Source organism: Monodelphis domestica, chromosome 1 (assembly GCF_027887165.1).
Source record: "Monodelphis domestica isolate mMonDom1 chromosome 1, mMonDom1.pri, whole genome shotgun sequence".
Classification (NCBI taxonomy): domain Eukaryota; kingdom Metazoa; phylum Chordata; class Mammalia; order Didelphimorphia; family Didelphidae; genus Monodelphis; species Monodelphis domestica.
In genome coordinates this window covers 296,515,460-296,535,927 of record NC_077227.1, presented here as the reverse complement: position 1 = coordinate 296,535,927, position 20,468 = coordinate 296,515,460, and the positions used below count along the sequence as shown (strand labels likewise).

Here is a 20,468-nt window from a genome sequence, read left to right as displayed (position 1 = left end):
CTTTAGCAAAGTTGCAGGATACAAAATAAACCCACATAAATCATCAGCTTTTCTATATATCTCCAACACAGCTCAGCAGCAAGAACTAGAAAGAGAAATCCCATTCAAAATCACCTTAGACAGAATAAAATACCTAGGAATCTACCTCCCGAGACAAACACAGGAACTATATGAACACAACTACAAAACACTCTCCACACAACTAAAACTAGACTTGAGCAATTGGAAAAACATTAACTGCTCATGGATAGGACAAGCCAATATAATAAAAATGACCATCCTACCCAAACTTATTTATCTATTTAGTGCCATACCCATTGAACTACCAAAATACTTCTTCACTGATTTAGAAAAAACCATAACAAAGTTCATTTGGAAGAACAAAAGATCAAGGATATCCAGGGAAATAATGAAAAAAAAAACACATATGATGGGGTCCTTGCAGTCCCTGACCTTAAACTATATTACAAAGCAACAGTCATCAAAACAATTTGGTACTGGCTATGAAACAGAAAGGAAGATCAGTGGAATAGACTGGAGGAAAGCGACCTCAGCAAGACTGTATACGATAAACCCAAAGATCCCAGCTTTTGGGACAAAAATCCACTATTCGATAAAAACTGCTGGGAAAATTGGAAGACAGTGTGGGAGAGACTAGGAATAGATCAACACCTCATACCCTACACCAATTCAAAATGGGTAAGTGACTTAAACATAAAGAAGGAAACCATAAGTAAATTGGGTAAACACAGAATAGTATACATGTCAGACCTTTGGGAGGGCAAAGACTTTAAAACCAAGCAAGACATAGAAAGAGTCACAAAATGTAAAATAAATAATTTCAACTACATCAAATTAAAAAGCTTTTGCACAAACAAAACCAATGTAACTAAAATCAGAAGGGAAACAACAAACTGGGAAAAAAATCTGCATAGAAACCTCTGACAAAGGTTTAATTACTTAAATTTATAAAGAGCTAAATCAACTGTACAAAAAATCAAGCCATTCTCCAATTGATAAATGGGCAAGGGACATGGATAGGCAGTTCTCAGATAAAGAAATCAAAACTATTAATAAGCACATGAAGAAGTGTTCTAAATCTCTTATAATCAGAGAGATGCAAATCAAAACAACTCTGAGGTATCACCTCACACCTAGCAGATTGGCTAACAGGCCAGCAAAGGAAAGTAATGAATGCTGGAGGGGATGTGGCAAAGTCGGGACATTAATTCATTTCTGGTGGAGTTGTGAACTGATCCAACCATTCTGGAGGGCAATTTGGAACTATGCCCACAGGGCGACAAAAGAATATCTACCCTTTGATCCAGTCATAGCACTGCTGGGTCTGTACCCCAAAGAGATAATGGACAAAAAGACTTGTACAAAAATATTCATAGCTGCGCTCTTTGTGGTGGCCAAAAACTGGAAAACGAGGGGATGCCCATCAATTGGGGAATGGCTGAACAAATTGTGGTATATGTTGGTGATGGAATACTATTGTGCTAAAAGGAATAATAAAGTGGAGGAATTCCATGGAGACTGGAACAACCTCCAGGAAGTGATGCAGAGCGAGAGGAGCAGAACCAGGAGAACACTGTACACAGAGACTAATACACTGTGGTACAATGGAACGTAATGGTCTTCTCCATTAGTCGTGGTGTAATGTCCCTGAACAATTTGCAGGGATCTAGGAGAAAAAAACACTATTCATAAGCAAAGGATAAACTATAGGAGTAGAAACACCGAGGAAAAGCAACTGCCTGAATACAGTGAGGGGACATGACAGAGGAGAGACTCTAAATGAACACTCTAATGCAAATATTATCAACATAGCAATGGGTTCAAATCAAGAAAACATGTAATGCCCAGTGGATTTACGTGTCGGCTATGGGGGTTGGGGGGGAGGAAAAGAAAATGATCTATGTCTTTAATGAATAATGCTTGGAAATGATCAAATAAAATATTAAAAAAAAAAAAAGAAAGGAGATATTCAAGAAATTGAAGCCAGCACATCCTTCAGATGGTGCCACCTGGGGAGAATGAGAGCTCTCAGCTTTAGTTTTGGACTCAGATTGTAAAAGAAAATCCCCCCTTCACCAGCCAATTGGAACAACAGGTTTTTAAAGACTTTGTACTTAGTATTAAAGCCTCTGATTGATAGACTGATTGACTAAGATGTATCCTCAGTTATGCTTTCAAGAATAAAAATATGTGAAAGTGTTTTTTACCTCAAAAAAAAAAAGATGAACCAGTAAATATTCTATATCTTTATAATTTTCCACTAATAAACCTTTACCTTTATAAAATATGATCAATAAAATGTGGCTAAATAACATAAAAGAATAACTATATGATATATACTTCATAGTATAGTACTAAATGGTGTCTGAGTTTTCCCCAACTCCAAATCTATCTTTTACCCTTTTAACAGATAAGAATCTGTCTCCATTCCGAAGTTGAATGAATATATTATTATTCCTAATTTAAAGTTAACTTTTATTTTTAAATATATGTTTACCCCCTTGACCTAGTGATTCATTCATTACCTTTTCAAAGAACTTAGGCCATTCACTATTGTGGATGTTTCTTAAGTTTCCTCTGTCTTCAATCTTGTAGTGTCTGATCTTTTGATCTTCAAGCCAAACAATAAAATTTCTAAATTCTGTTTCATCTGTAGCAAAAATTGTTGACAAATCATAATACAAGATTTTAATTAAGTTAAAATAAGGAGCACTAGTAATAGTAAAATGTGCATCTTCTTAAATGTAATCATTTTTATACATTTCAACAAAACCATCATTACTTTACAAAATATTTCACTATTTCTAATTTCATTATGCTCTTCTTGGATATTAACAATAAATATGTATACAAAGCAACAGAAGAAAGAAAACATAAAAAAAAACAAAAAAAAAACAAAAACTCCTAAAAAGCTATAGGGAAAAAACCCTAAAAACTAAGTAGTGGAGTTCACTATTACTATTACTATTAGTGGAGAAAAGATTACTCTTAAGAAGAAGGACTCTAAGTCCTAATCAGTGCATTTTGCTATGGAGAGGAATATCCAGTTTAATAAGACATTAAAATAATCAATAGTATAATTGAGAGAGTTAGGTAAAGCAATAGCTAAAGTCATAAGTAAGAAGCCAACTCTGTAGAGTAATCCAAAGTATAGACACTGAAATGAAAACAAAATTCAAATAAAAGAATGAGAAAGATGGTATGAAAGTGTGAAGGAAATAGTTTCTGAAATATTCTCAGTACTTTACTAAACAGATATGTATATACTATAACAAAATTATTTAAAATATTGTAAGTTTCAGCATATCAAAACACTTCGATTAGTTTAGAATAGCTAGAATAATATATAGCACTTCAAGATCATCAAAGTACTTTACAAACTTTGCAACAGTCACAACCCTGTGAGATAAGTACTATTTATCTTCATTTTTCAGATGAAAGAAACTGGAAGGCTGAATTTTGAAGATCTGAAGTTGTTTCAGTGTTAAGCTAGGATTCTTCTCTTTTATTAATCTTAAATTGGCCAAAAAATATGGACAAAACCTGTGGGTACCAGAAGGTTTTTTTTTTCCTTTAATCTTTTATGCATTCTCCCTTCAACTTCCTTTGTACTTAATTGCTTTCAGTAACACAATAAACACCTTACTGATGTTCTCATTTTGTGATTATCATGTATTTTTTATTATATGCTGCCTTGTTCTCTAGGTCTGTTTGCATATATGCAGAGTCTTCAAATTACTTTGGACGGCGATCCTATCTCCCCACAGCACTTATATCCGAAGATCACAAGTTTCTTGGCATTCGATTAATACCCAAGAATCGGTTTTTATTGATAAGTAAATACTTTCCTTTGGGCATGTTCTGTTCTGTTTTGTTCCCTTTCGTTGAGAGGGGAGAGAAGTGGACTTACTTGGGGCTGACAAAGAGAAATGAAGGCATATAGAATTGTGTGGTGAAGGGGCCTAGCAGGGAGCTTGAGTCCAGACTGCAGGGCTGCAGAAGTCAAATAGTGAAGGGATGGCACGAAGGGGAAGGCAGAAGTGTGTGGAGAAGGTGGGAAGGAAAAGCTAGTGAGGACAGGCAGCAGTCAAAAGGGTTATGTATGTACAGAGAAAAGGTAGGATCCTGCCCAGGACGAGTGACGCATTCATACCCAGGCCTAACTCCACCACGGCCCGCACAGAGCCTCAGCCGTCTCCCTCCCCTCACCTTTGCAATTGAAGCCGGCTGGATTGTGATAATCGAGAGCCGTCAACTTTCGGCGGAACATGGTACCGGCTTCTAGCTTGGTCGACGGGGCACGCGAGGGGAAGGAAGCTGCAGCACCAGCAGCAGCTAAAAAAGAAGCTGAAGCAAGGAGGCAAAAGCAAAGCTGACTCCAGAAAACCTTCGGAGTGACAAGCTCAGGAGCAAATCCGCATCTCAGCAACTGCCAGAAGTCTTCAGGAATTCACCAATCACGGCGCAGCGTGAGAAGGTGGGGCTAGAGACGAGTTACGCAACATTTAATAAACTTTATTGTCAATTATCGAAATGAACAATAGACAAAGAGGCGGTATAAGGAAATTCTAATATAGTTTTATCCGGGTGTTAACGAGTTGCTTTAAGTGAATAGATTTGATTTGCTATGGGATTACCAGGTGCTCCCTCTCCTCTTAGGATCTCACCGTGTTTGTGAACTCTGAAATTCCCTCATCTGATCACAGTCTATTGTCATTTCACCTCCCCAGGCTGCCTTTCAACCTTAAACTCTGTTCTTGGTCTTCATGGTGACTTGCAATCCCTCGACCTTTCACAGGCCATCTCTATACTTATTACGCTCTCCTCCCCTTTCAATCTAAGTATATTGTCTTCTGGTGGTGATCACTTGTTCCTTTATCTTATTTCTGATCTTATCCTATCCTGAAATACTTCCACCATCCTCTTAGTGCTGCTGCCAAGGGAAAGTGGAGAAAATCACTAAACCATGCTGACTGGATCTGAAGTGGGACACTTCACAAATGAGTTCAAACACCTAGAATATTGATTATTGGAGCCATCATTTATTAATAAAAGAGAGAAATAAAGAATCTACCAGCTGGGGCAGAGTTCCCTAATGGAAAACTGCATTGGGTTGACATTAAAGGCCAGATTATATACATTGCAGAGTACTTATCTAACAAACAAACCTTAACACAGGAATGTGGGGTCTGAGATGGGGGGGGGGAGGGAACAATTCTTAAATTTATGATGGGGCTGTTATCCAGGGAGTATTTATCTTCACTTAGTCAAATGTTAGTTCACTGGCCCTTTGATATTCCCAAAATTCCTCTTTTGTCTCTTGCCACCCAAACTAAGCAGAAAGCCTTTTGTTATCTGCCCCAAACATCTTGTCCTTCTGGAGGGAAGGAAAAACCAGGTCTGTCCCCTAAAAATGTGGACAGGGGTAATTTTTCCATCTTTGGTCTTTCTAGGGCTAGGTCATTCCCTCCTTTTTCTGTTGGGGGGGGGGGGGGGGTCAAACACTTGACTCATCAGACAGAGGAGAATAATGTGATCTTAAGGCCAAAAGCTTAATAGCCTGAAGACGATGATGGATATAGGTCATGGAATGGTTGATCAGGCAGGGTCCTATCAAGAGGCCCACTATTACTAATATGAGTGGTCCTGCCACGGCCATGATCAAAGTCGTTAGCCACGGAGACCAAGAGAAAAGATTGGAGTACCAGTTGCTGGATTGAGCATTAGCCCGGGTCCTCTCTTGGATCCTTCCCCTGAGCAAGACCAGAGATTCCTGTATAACCCCAGAATGATTAGCATAAAAACAATAGGATTCTCCCAATGCCTTGCAGAGCCCCCCCTGCTTAAAGAAAAGGAGATCTAGTCCCCATCTATTTTGAAGAACCATTTCTGCCAGAGGACAGTGATTTTTCCAGGAAATTAACAGATATTTCTAATTCACTAAGGCCTAAAAAGACAGTTGTGAGCATTTTGAGAAGGGATCACTCTCTGTGAGGGCGCTTGAGGGCAGTCTCAAACAGTCACCCAGGTACAGAGATGGTGGGGGTGGGTTCCCGGCCCCAATCCCACAAGGACCTCTCGGTTTTGGCCGACTGGTGAGGGTTGCATTTTGTCAGCTATTTGCCACTGTAAATTCTCTCCCTAGGTCCTGGCCTCTCACCTCCAGCCTAAGTCCCCACGTCCAGCCTAGTAACCATCCTTTATCCTCTGGGTTTTTAATAGTCAGGGAAAGAGGATTCCTGAAATCGAGGGGAATGACCCAGGCCCTGCTTCGCTCCCTTTGTAGTACGATATCAGGGTCCTCCTGCCACCACGGGGCACATCCCCAGGCTGCACAATAGAATTCTCCCCCTTTTTTGCATGACAGTGGCCCTGTAGATGGGCAAGCATAGACAGGGGCTTCTGATAGATACAGAGTCCCTGATGGGGTTGCGCATGAAAGATTTTGTGAGGGATCTGTCCATTCACTCCCAAATAAATCACACAAATCAAAAAGGATTTTGGGGGTTTTCTCCTCCCAGGTTGGTCTGTCACTAATTAATTCCTTCCCATCCCTTGTCCTACTGATTACTCATCGGTATTGAATTACCTGGAAAGGTAGACTGATTTCCAAAAATCCCAAAAGTACAAGTCCAAGCATAGCTCCACCCCATCCTCCCTTTCCCATAGTGTTCAATGTCTATGAGTCTTGATCTTTAAGGGATCCAAAGTTTTGGTGACCTTCCACTGCTCTGCTCCTTGAGCTGCTGCTCTTGGTTTAACAGGTTTCACATTGTTCAAGAGCCCCTGCAGGAATTTTCTGAACCCACACAAAATCTCCTGATTCACCTATAAAAGGGGGCAGGTCACGTTTGGGGGGAAGGTGGTGAGGGATGGGAAGCTCGGACAGTTTGAGTTATAGTTTTCCTGAGCTTATCCAAAGCCTTCAGAGAAGAGAACAGATATTGGTTATCACATTCAGTCAAATTTTCTAGTCCCAATGTAGGAAGGAGGTGAGGGGGTCTACGGAACAGAATTTCAAATGGGGGTAATGCCTTGTACATATGGGGTACATCGGGCCCTCAGGAGGGCAAAGGGGAGGATGCTTACCCAGTTCTAACCAGACTCTAGGACCAATTTTGTCAGGGTCTCCTTCCAATTGCTGAGTCACCCTAGCTACAAAAGCAGGCCCATTATCTGACCCAATTCCCAGTGGGAGTCCAAACCCAGGAATGATTTCTGACTTTAATTTCTTAACTACCACTGAGGCAGTTTCATGTTTTGTTGGATATGCTTCTACCCAACCTGAAAAGGTGTCTACCAGGACTAAAAGACACATGTACCCATATGTCCCTGGCTTGATTTCTGTAAAGTCTGCCTCCCACTATCTCTTGACTCCAGCTCTCTTAACCTGGTGCCCCCTGGTTCCTTTGGTCCCCCCTTTTGATTAACCCACACATGTTTCACATACTTAAGTGATGTCTTTGCAGAATCAGTGCATATTATAAAAGACAAAGTCTCTGTCCAGCATATCACTCAGTTTTGTGCCTCCCATATGTGTGGTGTCATGTATTCTCTTTGCTAGCTGTCTCCCCACTGCTTCTGGTAAGTGAGTCCTGCCATATGGAAGGCCCAGCCATCCAAAGGGGAACCACACAGCCTCCAGGAGGGCCAAAATCTCAGGCCCTACCTGGTTCAGTGCCCCATGCCATCCCATCCCCTCCCCTCTCCAAATATCTAAGGGAAAAAGGGTGAAGGTCCAAGTATTCTGTAGCTTCTTCAGAGCTGAGAATGGGTATAGAGCTATCTCTGCCTATGGTTACTGAGTTTACAAATGCCTACAAACACATATCCCACAGGGGAGTAGCCAAAACTTGAACAGGGAGGGGAAGGCTGCAGACACAGGGTCTCTAGGGGTGTGTCCTCAGTGAATGCCTGGGTTCCAGGTCAGTGGAGACCCGCTTGTAGATCCAAAGGGTGTCCAGTCACCACTTCCCCCAATGGGCAGACGGGTCACAAGGGGGTGAGCCAGCCCCTAAGAGAGAAGTGCAGAAACCAGGACTGGGGCAAACACCAGAACATCAGACAGAAACAGAACATTAGTACAATAGCAATTAACATTATACATTTGCATTTGGGTATCTTAGCCAACAGACTTCATCTTCAGAAATCATCTTCTGATTTGGAACTATGCCCAAAGGGTAATAAAAGACTGTCTGCCCTTTGATCCAGCCATAGCACTACTGGGCTTGAGTAGATAATAAGGATTATTATCAAAGAGATAATAAGGAAAAAGACTTGTACAAGCATATTCATAGCTGTACTCTTTGTGGTGGCCAAAAATTGGAAAATGAGGGGATGCCCTTCAATTGGGGAATGGCTGAACAAATTGTGGTATATGTTGGTGATGGAATACTATTGAGCTAAAAGGAATAATAAAGTGGAGGAATTCCATGGAGACTGGAACAACCTCCAGGAAGTGAAGCAGAGCGAAAGGAGCAGAACCAGGAAAACATTGTACACAGAGACTGATACATTGTGGTACAATCAAAGATAATGGACTTCTCCATTAGTGGCAATGCAGTGTCCCTGAACAATCTGCAGGGATCTAAAAAACACTATCCACAAGCAGAAGATAAACTGTGGGAGTAAAAACACCGAGGAAAAGCAACTGCTTGACTACAGGGGTGGAGGGGATAGGACTGAGGAGAGACTAAATGAACACTCTAATGCAAATACCAACAACATGGAAATGGGTTTGAATCAAGAACACATGTGATACCCAGTGGAATTGCACGTGGGCTATGGGAGAGGTGGTGGGAGGGGGAGGGAAGAAAAGAAAATGATCTTTGTTTCCAATGAATAATGTTTGGAAATGACCAAATAAAAATTGAAAAAAATAGAAAAAAAAAAGAAATCATCTTCTGACAGGAATAGATACCCCCAGGAAATTGGATTCCTGAGTTGTTTGCAGAGCTGGTATGTGATGTTTCTGTTAAAGAATATCCCTTTGCAAAGTACACATTAACTATAAACATCAATAAACACTTGAGTAACGATATCTTACAGATGCATTCCTTTACCCCAGATTCTGGGGAAAATTCAAAAAAGCTTTGAGCTATATTTCCAAGCTCAAGATCCAAACTTCAACTGTGGTGAATTAAGGCTACAAATACAAGCCATTTATGAATAAACTTCACCTACTTCTCAAAGTATGTTCCTAACAATTTGAGAATTCCCAATAATTAGGGTTGTTTGAGGAAATGGAAACTTTAATATCACAATTTGCATTATGTGTTTATCATGGGATATCATCACCAAGAAAAATATTTCCTCAGGTTCCAAAGAACCCAGTAAGAGGCTTCACATGCAGGTAATTAATATCCTAGATGGTCAGAAGAGGTCCATTCTCCGGTGAGACCAGAACATGCCTCTGTAACCATTCCAAGGACATTCTCTGTCCGTGGTGTACTTTGTCACCATTAAATCCCAGAAGCCTTCTTTTGATTTAAAAGACAAGTCTCACCCATTTCAACTGAGAGAAATTCTGCTTATCAGCAGTCCAGAAACAAATCTTCATATCCCCAAACAAGCCTTTGATATCCCTACAAGGCTGCTCACTCAATTATTCTCATGTATTTTGTCAATAATTTACACATCACACTTTAGTCACAAAACCTGAAATAAAGAACATGAATGCTGAATTGAGTAGCTCCATAGTAATATAAATCAGAAAGACTAAGAAAAGGCCATACAGGAATCACTTCAGGGTAACTGTCCAGAGAAATTAAAGAATCATGTGTGATTTTCCCACAACACATACATTAATTGTATATATTATCCCTAAGTTAAAGATCCAGTTATGAGAGCAGAACTGTTCTCTTTCACCTTCTCTCTCCCTCTCTGTCTCTCTCTCTCTCTTTCTTCCTTCAAAAACCCCTCTGCTTAAAAAGCAGAACACAACTTCCATTCTTCCTTTACAAACCCACATACTAAAGCTTTATGGACTTTAGATCAAAGTCCCTTTCTTCCAAATTCAAATCCAACACACTATCCCACATTCTCTGACTAGCTTAAGTCAAACAAACATACTCTTGGTATCACTTCAATTGCTAATTGGTAACCCAAAAGAATTCTGATTTACATCATTGAACCACTATCTTTAGCATAGTGTTCATCCATTATAAATTTCAGTTCATAGTACAAATTGGTAAACTGAGGTAACCACTGATTATTGAACAAAATCTATGGCATGGGTTTACAATGAGCTTTTGTTCATAGAAACACATATTTTAGCAGCAACTCACATAACAATCATAAAATTCTGAGCAAGCATTTTTCACATATATGCCATTTTTAACATCCTACCCACTCTTTGGCTACTGTTTGCAACATATATCCTTGTACAGATCAAAATGTAATCAAAATATCAACCAACAAATCCCCAAAACTCATGTGAAGCAACTTATAAATTACTTATCACTCAACTCATTTTATCATTCTGGACCTGGAATGTTTGCATTAAGATTCCACAGCTTCAAACAAGCTTCTTGGTCAGACAAGGCTGGCAATGTTTGCTTTCTGGAGCACCTTAAAACCTCCAAAATATACAATTAAAATATATTCATCTTTAAGTTCTATCACACAGTAATTGTCAACTTTTTTTTAGATCCCTATTTCAGTCCCTAAGTATCAGTGTGGAACAATTATAAGCACTGGTTTCTCCTTCCTGTGAGCAAGGAAGGGGTTAGTAACTTCTGAGCAATTTATCCTAAGGTTGCTTGGCTTGATTTAGATTTTATTACTTAGCAACCTTGGCCCATCCTTCTTTAACCAGTGAGCTTACTATAGTTTAAAAGTTTGAATGTATCAAACCCTGTTCATAATAATTTACTCTCAGTGGATTTCAGTTTGAACTCCACACTTCCAAATAACTCTAAGTCCTTTAGCAATGTTTCAGTGTAAACAAACTGAAGTGCAAAGCATTTACCTGTACTTCTCTCAAACCTGTCTAAAGTAGAATAGAACCTTCAGTTTAGTTTCTTTTAGCTCAAAACATTGCCACGTTCCTAATTAAAGTCCATCAACATTATTCCAATTTATAATTTGTTGTGTCTATTTCACACTAGAATTCATAGTATCAGTTAGTACCTCTATTCATTACTCTTATTGAAGTAGAGCACTTCATAAAATGAATCCAGAATCCCAAAATTAAATTATTAATTTATATAGATAGGTTATAATATATAAAGTTATTTCCTTTCACATGTACTTAATCACTTTTCCCTAGTTAGCTACATGTTACCTGGCATTCCAGCCTGACCTCTTTGATATATCTGAAGCTAGACTGTATTTAATCCCCATGACAAGCCCTCTTGATTTCAGGGCTGGTTAAATTTGTCTTGTTAAGGACATACAGTTTGTATGTCATATACCCTTAACCTATTTTGGTGGAAAACTTAATTCTCTTCATAATACAAATGCATACATATCCTGCATTCACTCAGCATCACTAATTTCCAGCATCTGGTATCTGAATACATACATGTTCATCTCTAGATTACAAATTCCTTCCTATGCATTTTGCACATTTAAAAACAATTCATATAACCTTGATCAAAGACAACATCATTTAAAATTTTCCTCTTTTGTAAAATATCAAATTCTTAGCACTTCTATCATTAAATTCCATGCACAGATTAACCACTTTAAAAACTTCTTGTGTCATATGATTTCTTGCTGCTAGTTCTGACAGCACAAACATTAAAATAAATCTGATTTGAAAGATTCCCAAGTTTAAATTCTAGAATAAGTTTCTTTCAACAACATAACTTTTTCTGAATGACTTTTACATCTATAAAGTAGCCAGCACAATTTCTGTCCTTATAGAATAAACATTCCTCTCTGTGTCAGGATTGCTATTAATCACACTTAGATAATTCTCAAATTCACTGAAACCATTATGCATTGCAAAATTTAATAAAACAAACCTCTAACCATGAGTTTTTGGGCTCAATAAGATCTAGCTATCACTTCACATTTAACTTGACAAACAGTAATACATGAACTTACATTTGTACCATATCAAAATCATTAGCAATCCTCCCAAGTTGAGAATTAATTTTAAATGAAAATTGCTAACTGTGGAGTAAAAAAATCTCCCTTTTCTGCTCAGAATTTTATCTCTTTTGCTCCTTTGGGGGCCCATCCAAAGGAAGAAAGAGGGAAATATCATTGAACAGGTATTTGCTTTTGTCCTCTGCTGAGGATTTTTGACAGTGGAAAGTTCAAGCTTGCAACTCCCCCCTTTTTACATAGAGACAAGACTGTGCCAAAGACAAAGATAAACAGTAACATACAATGCTGTGACAAGCATGCTTTGAGAGGAAAAAATAGGTATTAGGTGACCTCCAGTTTCAAATCTCCAATTACCTTTTAGACACTTTAAATTGGATGTCTAATAGACATCTTAAACTCAAGATCTCCAAAACTGAATTTAACTTCCCCAGAATTTATCTCCAGTTTATCCTGTCTATATTGTTGGATGCATATTGAACGGGAGATCTTTATTTTTTGCCTTTCTTTATATTTCCGGATTTTAGCATAACAGTTGTCACAATAAGTTTTTGATAAATGCTGCTTACTTGATTTTACTTGACTTAATAGGAAGGAATGGTATACTTGTCCCTCTCAGAATCCTAATGTCTTCAAGAGTCTTAAAGGGAGTTAAGTAAGACAGAGGTCTTAGAAATGGTTTTGTTCTGTTTTTGTATATCCTAAAATAAAAGAAAGAGAGAGGAAAAAGAAATGCAGCAGAGGAAAAAAGGGAAAGAATGCTGGAAGAACTTATCTCACATAATCAAGGGTAAGAGAGTAAAGGACTTATCCAAATAAGGAGGAAGATGTGGGGCAAAACAGGTACCTTTTGAAAAACATTTCACAAGAACAAGAAAATGTACACATGCACAGACACAAAGAGTTATGTGCAAGAATACATTCAATTCAATATATGAAGCCATTATCAGATCAGACATCAGATACTGTAAAAAAAATCCCTTTCTTTCTAATCATTGCTAATCTTATGTTAATCTAAATCTAATCTAATGCTTTCCTTCTAATCTTGATTGCATTGGTTTTCTTTGTGCAAAAACTTGATTAAAAAAACTATCCATTTTATCTCTATAATGCTCTCAAACTCTTGTTTGGTAATAAATTCTCTTATCCAGAGATCTGATGACTAAAATATTCCATGCTCTCCCTAATTTGCTAATATATTAGTATATTCCTACTTTCTGCCAGGAGGTTTTGTCAAATACTGAGTTCTTGTCCCAAAAGCTAAGATTTTTGGATTTATCAAATACTACCTAAATTAATTTCTTTATTCACTGTCAAACCAATCACATTGCCAGTGCATTATTTCATAAAGCTAAGGAAAAAATAAAATCTGGAATAAGAAAAAATCAAAATCACTAGGAAAAAAGGGGAAAGAAAAGAAGACAGTATCAAATCTCAGTCTATACTTCAAAATAGCAACCACCAAGTGATTTGTACTGGTTGAAAACAACCTACTCTGATCAACACAATGATCCATTTCAACACCAAAAGAGTCATAATGAAAACTGCAATCCACCTCCAAAGAGAGATTTGATAAACTCTTAAGTGACACTGAAGCATTGTTTTTCACTTTCTTTGTTTTTCTTTTTTTTTTCAATATGACTAATACAGAAATTTTTTATATGACTGTAGAATGGGTATCATATTGCTTGCTTTCTCAACTGATAGGGAAGTAGTGGGAAGATAGGAGCAAATTCAAAACTCAGAACAAAAGATGAAGGCTAAAAATATAGAAATATTTTTAGAGTTAAAAAAAGCAAATGCTAATAATTTTAATTGAACTTAAAATGTGTCATATTGTAAAAGTTAAAATTAAATCTGGATATTAATATTATATTTTAAGAGATTTCTTAATGTTCATTAGAAATCAAGAAATAAAGAAGATACAAAATAAAGACCACGTGCCCATGGCTGGTTAGCCATTTTTAGCCATCCCCACTCACCACCATCACTGCTGATTCTACATCAGAGAGAGGAGGAGCCTCCAAAGCCCATGCCCTTTATCCTCTGTCTACAGGAAGTACGTAATGACAGGAAGTCATTGGGCTCTTGTTCTTTTTTAGGGTAACAGATTTTCAATCGTATGATTCCCCCCTGAGACCCACAGAAGACTAGTCTCTCCAGTGGGTCTTGTAAACATACTAACTTTGAAATTGCAATAATTTGATGATAAGAGGAAGAGAACACCACCAATAATTTCTAGGCACATTGACAAAAAGCCAATTAGGAGGCAGTCTCCTTTGGCATAAGAGTAGACCTACAAAACAAATGCATTCAAACCTCAGACAGTTCAAATCACCACATCCCAAAGTTCACTCTGGATCTTCTGGTGCATTATGTGGTTTGTGGAGGCATATTCATGGTGTCTTCTCCAAGCAGTTCACTTTTTAAACAATAAATGGAATCATTTTTTTATAGTCTAAAGCTTTTGGGGCATGCATTGACATTATAGCAAATATATTTTAAAATTATATTACTGCAAAATCAAAAAAGTTAAAGAAAATATCAATACTGGTGACATGTGCTTCAAATACAAAAAGGAAAGAAAAAATAAAACTGAAATAGTATATTGTACATGAAAGCAAAAACAATAATGAAAAAGGTTTAAAAGTAAAAAACATATAGCTTACAATTATGTGAATCTTAAAAAATTCTCAGACCCTACTTCATAAGATTTGGTTAAGACCATTCCCCATTTTAAACAATGAAGGAACTTAGATCAGGAATGTGAGACCTCTACTCCACCCCTACTTAAGCATGCTTTAGGGGAAGAAACTCCTTGCTGAACAATGAAAAATACTTAAACCCATACTTATAGTAAGGCAAAAGTTCTTAAGCTGTGCCTATTTTTAGATCTAATACAAAAGGGTGCTAAGTACCTATAAAGGTCAGGCAACTTGTGAATTTACAAGGAGCAAAGATGTGAGAGACTTACTCAGAGGTTTTTTCAGGTGTGAACTTAATCAAAAGTTTAAGTCTACTCAGGTGTGAATTAAGAATGGTCTGTCCTTTGTGATTGGTAGATGTGAGAACTTAGGGGAGGTGACATATGTGAGATTTTAAATGGTTGAGGTCTTAAACTGTAGTGATTAAAATAGTGGAAGATATAAATTGTGATAGATATAAGAGAGGGTGAGAAAATTTGACTGCAGAAATATGTTTCACTACAGTGTCTTGGGTTTTAAAATCAAATATAAGGTAGTCGCCAGGGAAATATCCCCAATTATTCAAATACCCAAGTCAATTGGGTTTTATAGAGATTTTAATTAACAATACAATGAGTAATTAAAGAAAGAGAGAGAGAGTAAGAAAGGAATAAGTATGAAGGGCCTTAAGCCAATATGGCCTAGACCTGAGTCTTAAAAGAGAAATCAGTCAGTTTTTTTAACACTCACCACAAGGTCTGACTAAACAAGGATACTAGTGACACCAGGCCAGTGTCCTTCCTCAAAGAGTCTTCCAACCAGAGATTGTTTCAAAGGGCCTCCTCTCTCAAGAGCCTCCAGAGCTCCTACCCCAGAGGGACAGGGCCCCTCAGAGGAGCTCCTCAAGGAGCTCTCCTCCAGAATGAGAGTCAGAAATCGAGATCCCTGAATGAGATGCAAGCTCTTATTTTTAAGGGCAAAATTTCCTCTGTCACCTCCCCTAAGTCCTTACATCTACCAATCACTGTAGATGTTTCTAAAGGACCGCCCATTTTGAATTCACAGCTGAGTAGTTTTAATCTCTTTAGTAAGTCAGAAAAAAAATGCTGCTGTGTCGACAAATTTCATTAAGAAAAAACCTCTGAATAAGTTATTACCCTTTTAGGTTTAAGTAGTTTACAAGTTGCCCCACCTATATGGATACCTAGCATCCCATTTTATCAATTTTAAAAACAGGCATGACTCAAAGAACTTCCTGTCCTTTCCATAAGCATGGGTCAAAGCACTTTCATTGTTTAGCAAGGAGCCCTCTGTCCCAAAGCAGTCTTAAGTAGAGTGGAGTAGGGATACTCCCAAGGCAAGGAGCCTTCACATTCAAGTAGAATTCTCACTATCTGCTAGGGAATTCTTCCAAGTAGAAGATTCCCCAATGGGGAAATTTCTAACATTCATAAGTCTGAGAAATTTTGAGGTTTCACATAGGAGAAAATTCCCTTTAAAAGGAGGTCAAAAAGGAGATCTTGGGAGATTCAGCTGGGAAAAGCTGAATTGTAGGAGGCAGCTAGCCAAAGCTGCCTTGAAGGACTTGATGGCTGAACTTGATTGAGCTAGCTGAAGCTGAACTGATGTCTCTCTGAACACTTTTTCTCATTCTTCCTTTTCTCTCTCTCTCTCTTTCATTAATTGCTCATTTGTATTAAAATCTCTATAAAACCCAGCTGACTTGGGTATATTTCATATTTGGGAATTTTCCCCTGGTGACCACCTTATATTTGATTTAAAACAAGACACTGTCTTGAAACCATATTTTCTGCGGTCACAATTTAAGCCAACCACTCTTTTATCTGTAACAGTTTATGATTCCCACTATTTTAATCATCACAATCATTGACACTCTGTGTCAGCCAAGGAAAGGTAGAATACATAGGTTTCTCACCAAAAAAATGAGATACATTTTATTTTTCAAATTTGGCCATGATCCACTAAAAGTTTTTTATAAGGTACAACAGGTAATGCATGTTCAAAAGGTATCAAAATCCCCAAAATTATAATAGCCCATTTAATTACAATAGCAAACAAACTCACTATCATATTTCATATAAGTTGCTATATGAGAAAAAATAAACCTATGAACTGATGGATATGTGTCACAATTTTTACAGATGTACCAAATCTTTCAACCTAGGCAAATATATTCTTAAACAAGGTAAAACTTATTTGGGCCTAGAACATCACCAAGAAATCTAGATTGTTCTGGTTGAAGTAAATTAAACTGAAGAATTTTGCAGGAGCTCTTTTTGGCTTCCTGCTTTAAATAAATACCTTGGTAGGAACATTTCTTTGCTTTCTCTACCTTTAATACAACATTCTTTAAAATATAAATATAAAAAAAATCCATTCAGAAACCACTGGTTAATTAAAATTATTTTTGAAGACCCCTTAACATTACAATTAAATTCTTAGCTTATTAAATTCTCTAAAGGTTGTTAGCCAGGTTGAGTACATCCATCCTATGTGACAATTAACAAATGCAAAATAGGGGGAGGGGGAAGGGGAAAACTATTTATGGCCTTTTACAATATTTTACAATATTTTGTTCAGTAGTCATAAGGGAAAGGTAACAGAATATATCTAATAGTTAAAACACAGTAGATTAAAATGATTCAGTGTAAAAGAACAGTATCAAATACATTAATATATGAACTTAAAACAACAAAAATTAAATCATAGACAAAACAATCAGCAAAATACAATGAAATACAGAGACTTTCATTTAAAAAATGGAGTCTGAAAACACTTAAAATTTGACCGCCAGACCCTTTAAAGTCCTTTTTTCTAAAATTCATATCATTATTGTCATCTCGGTGGTATCTCCCATAGGGATGGAGAACATGGGTTTTAGGAATCTCAAACTGGGCAGGCCCAAATGGCAAGGGGTTGTAGAGGGATGAATTTCTGTGCTGAATCTTAGGCAAGATAATTGAAAGGATCAGTGGTAGAAAGAAAAACATCCTAAAGCTGGGAGTTGTTTGAAATAGGTAATGCAGTGTTCTTTCATAGAATACACCATGATTGTAATCAACTTCCTGTTTAGAAGACACTCTTCCTTCTCCCTGTCCCCCCTGAGGTAAAATGCTAGTTTCCCCAGAGGGAGTTAGGAGGCTAATCATTGCCTAAGGAAAAAGACACCCTGGGTTTTTTTTTTAACCATCTGCTCTGAGGAGCAACTCCAAGAACTCCTAGCTTCTTGGTGGCAGTAATCAGCCCAGCAGGAGCAGCAACAGCAATCAAGGTCTGAATGGAGGATGATTTAGAATCAGAGCTGGAGATCAGGAGGAGGATTTCTGGAGGCTGGGGGCTGGGGCCAGGTGTGGGATCTGGGTCCAGAAGATTAGAAGGAAGCAGTATCATAAATGCCAGAGTCAGCAGCAAGGAGCAAGGAACGAGGAACAAAGGACTCAAGCAGTTGGATGAGAGAAGTGGTTTATTTCTTCTTCGCCAAGAGTCCCCTTGCTAAAAATAGCCTGGCCAGTAGGGAGAGCAAGCAACCAGGCAAAAACTAGGAAAAGAAAAAACACAGCAGTTCCAAAGAGAGTTGGAGTTTGCGAGGGTTGGTGGGGTGGGCAAAAAGCCTTGGCAGGAGAAAGGTGGCTTAAAAAAAATTTATCTAGGGTATCTTAAGAATTTGAGAGGTTCTTCTCCGACTAGTGGTTGCCATCAATGTAAAAGTTAAAATTAAGTCTCAAATAATAATATTATATTTTAAGAGATTTATTAATGATCATCAGAAATCAAGGAATAAAGAAGATACAAAATAAAGACCATGTACCCATGGCTAGTTAGCCATTTTTAGCCATCCCCACTCACCACCATCACTGCTAATTCTACTTCAGAGAGAGGAGGAGCCTCCAAAGTCCACACCCTTTATCCTCTGTCTACAGGAATTATGTAATGACAGGAAGTCAGGGGAATCTTGGGATATGTAGTTCTATTTTTAGGGTAACAGATTTTCAATCATACAATATCTACTTTTTACCAATACACCCCTGTTTTGGTCATTTTATAAATATATTAGAGGAATAAGGAATAAAATTTTTGCTGGAGCTTTGGATGGAGAGTTTCTGACCAAAAAAAGGATAGGAAGGACAATTTTAGATAATTTTTATTAGGTAAAATTGAAGCAAAACCAGTGCAACTAAAGTTGGAAGGGAAACAAATTTCTGGGAATAACTTTTATAGCATATTTCTCTGATCAAAGTCTCAGTTCCAAAAGATATAATAAATTAATTCAAAAGTACAAAAATAGAAGCCAGTCCCAAAATAATAAAAAAAAAATCCAAGGTTATTAACAGGGAGTTTCCAAAGAATGAAGTAATTCAAATGACTAAAATCATACAAATTTTAGAAATTAAAGTAACTCTAAACTTCTATCTCAGATAGATATCAGATTGGCAAATACTACTAAAAAGGAAAATGATAAATGTTGGTGGGCATTGGGAAAACAGGCCTCAATGCACTGTTGATGGAACTATGAACTGGTTAAACCATCTTGGAAAGCACTTTGGAACTCTGCCCTCAGTGTCACTAAGTTGTCCATACCCTTTGGCCAAATGATATTACTCCTAGGCCTAAGACCAAAGAGATCAAAGAAAGAGGGAAATGATATAAATGTAGAAGAATATTTATAACAATTCTTTTGTAGTATCAAAGAATTGGATACCACGGAAGAGAGGCCTCTATATTAGGGAATAGCTAAAAAAATGTCATATGAATTTAATGGAATATTATTTTCTGAAAGAAATGATGAGACAGTATCAAAGAAATATGGGAAGACCTGTTAAAACTCACAAAATCTGATCAAAGGGCAGCTAAGTGGCTCAGTGAATAGAGAACAAGGCATGGAAACAGGAGGGGGTTCAAATATGTTCTCAGATTCTTCCTAGTTCTATGAACAGTCACTTAAACTCAATTACCAAGGACCTACTGCTCTTCTACCTTGGAAATAATATTAAATATTGGTTCTAAGACAAAAAGTAAGGGTTTAAAAAAAATCTTACCAATACAATGACCAAACAGAATTCCAAAGTAGTATGCTACACATTTCCTGTCAAAGAGTGATAGACTCAAAATGTAGAATAAGACATACATTTTTGGGCATAATAATTATGGGAATTTATTTCACTTGATTCTATCCAGCTGCCCCCTATTTTCTTTGAATTTCAAGTACCTTGCACATTTCTTTTTTATTTTTTGATATTCTCTTTTTTCTTAATTTTTATTTGCTCATTTCCAAGCATTATTCATCGGAAACAAAAATCATTTTCTTTTCCTCCCCTCCCCCCCCACCTTTCCCATAGCCCACGTGCAATTCCACTGGGTATCACATGTGCTCTTGATTGAAACCCATTTCCATGTTGTTGGTATTTGCATTAGAGTGTTCATTTAGAGTCTCTCCTCAGTCCTATCCCCTCCACCCCTGTAGTCAATCAGTTGCTTTTCATCAGTGTTTTTGCTCCCACAGTTTATCTTCTGCTTGTGGATAGTGTTTTTTAGATCCCTGCAGATTGTTCAGGGACACTGCATTGCCACTAATGGAGAAGTCCATCACCTTCGATTGTACCACAATGTATCAGTCTCTGTGTACAATGTTTTCCTGGTTCTGCTCCTTTCGCTCTGCATCACTTCCTGGAAGTTGTTCCAGTCTCCATG

General features: G+C 37.6%; 1 protein-coding gene and 1 long non-coding RNA gene across 2 annotated transcripts in view; one reads left to right on the top strand and one right to left on the bottom strand.

Annotated features, from left to right (window-relative positions):
- The window catches only part of RTRAF (RNA transcription, translation and transport factor), a 34,245-nt gene extending 29,770 nt beyond the window's left edge, over positions 1-4,475 (bottom strand). Inside the window, exons 1-2 of the mRNA XM_001362064.4 lie at positions 4,231-4,475; positions 2,547-2,671 (exon numbers count right to left, since the gene is read on the bottom strand). Of these exons, the coding sequence (XP_001362101.1) occupies positions 2,547-2,671; positions 4,231-4,291 (186 nt within the window). The 5' untranslated portion in view covers positions 4,292-4,475. The remainder of the gene's footprint in view (positions 1-2,546; positions 2,672-4,230) is intronic.
- LOC103099856 (uncharacterized) overlaps positions 1-20,468 on the top strand; it is a 59,988-nt gene that overhangs the window by 17,450 nt on the left and 22,070 nt on the right. The window lies entirely within an intron of this gene.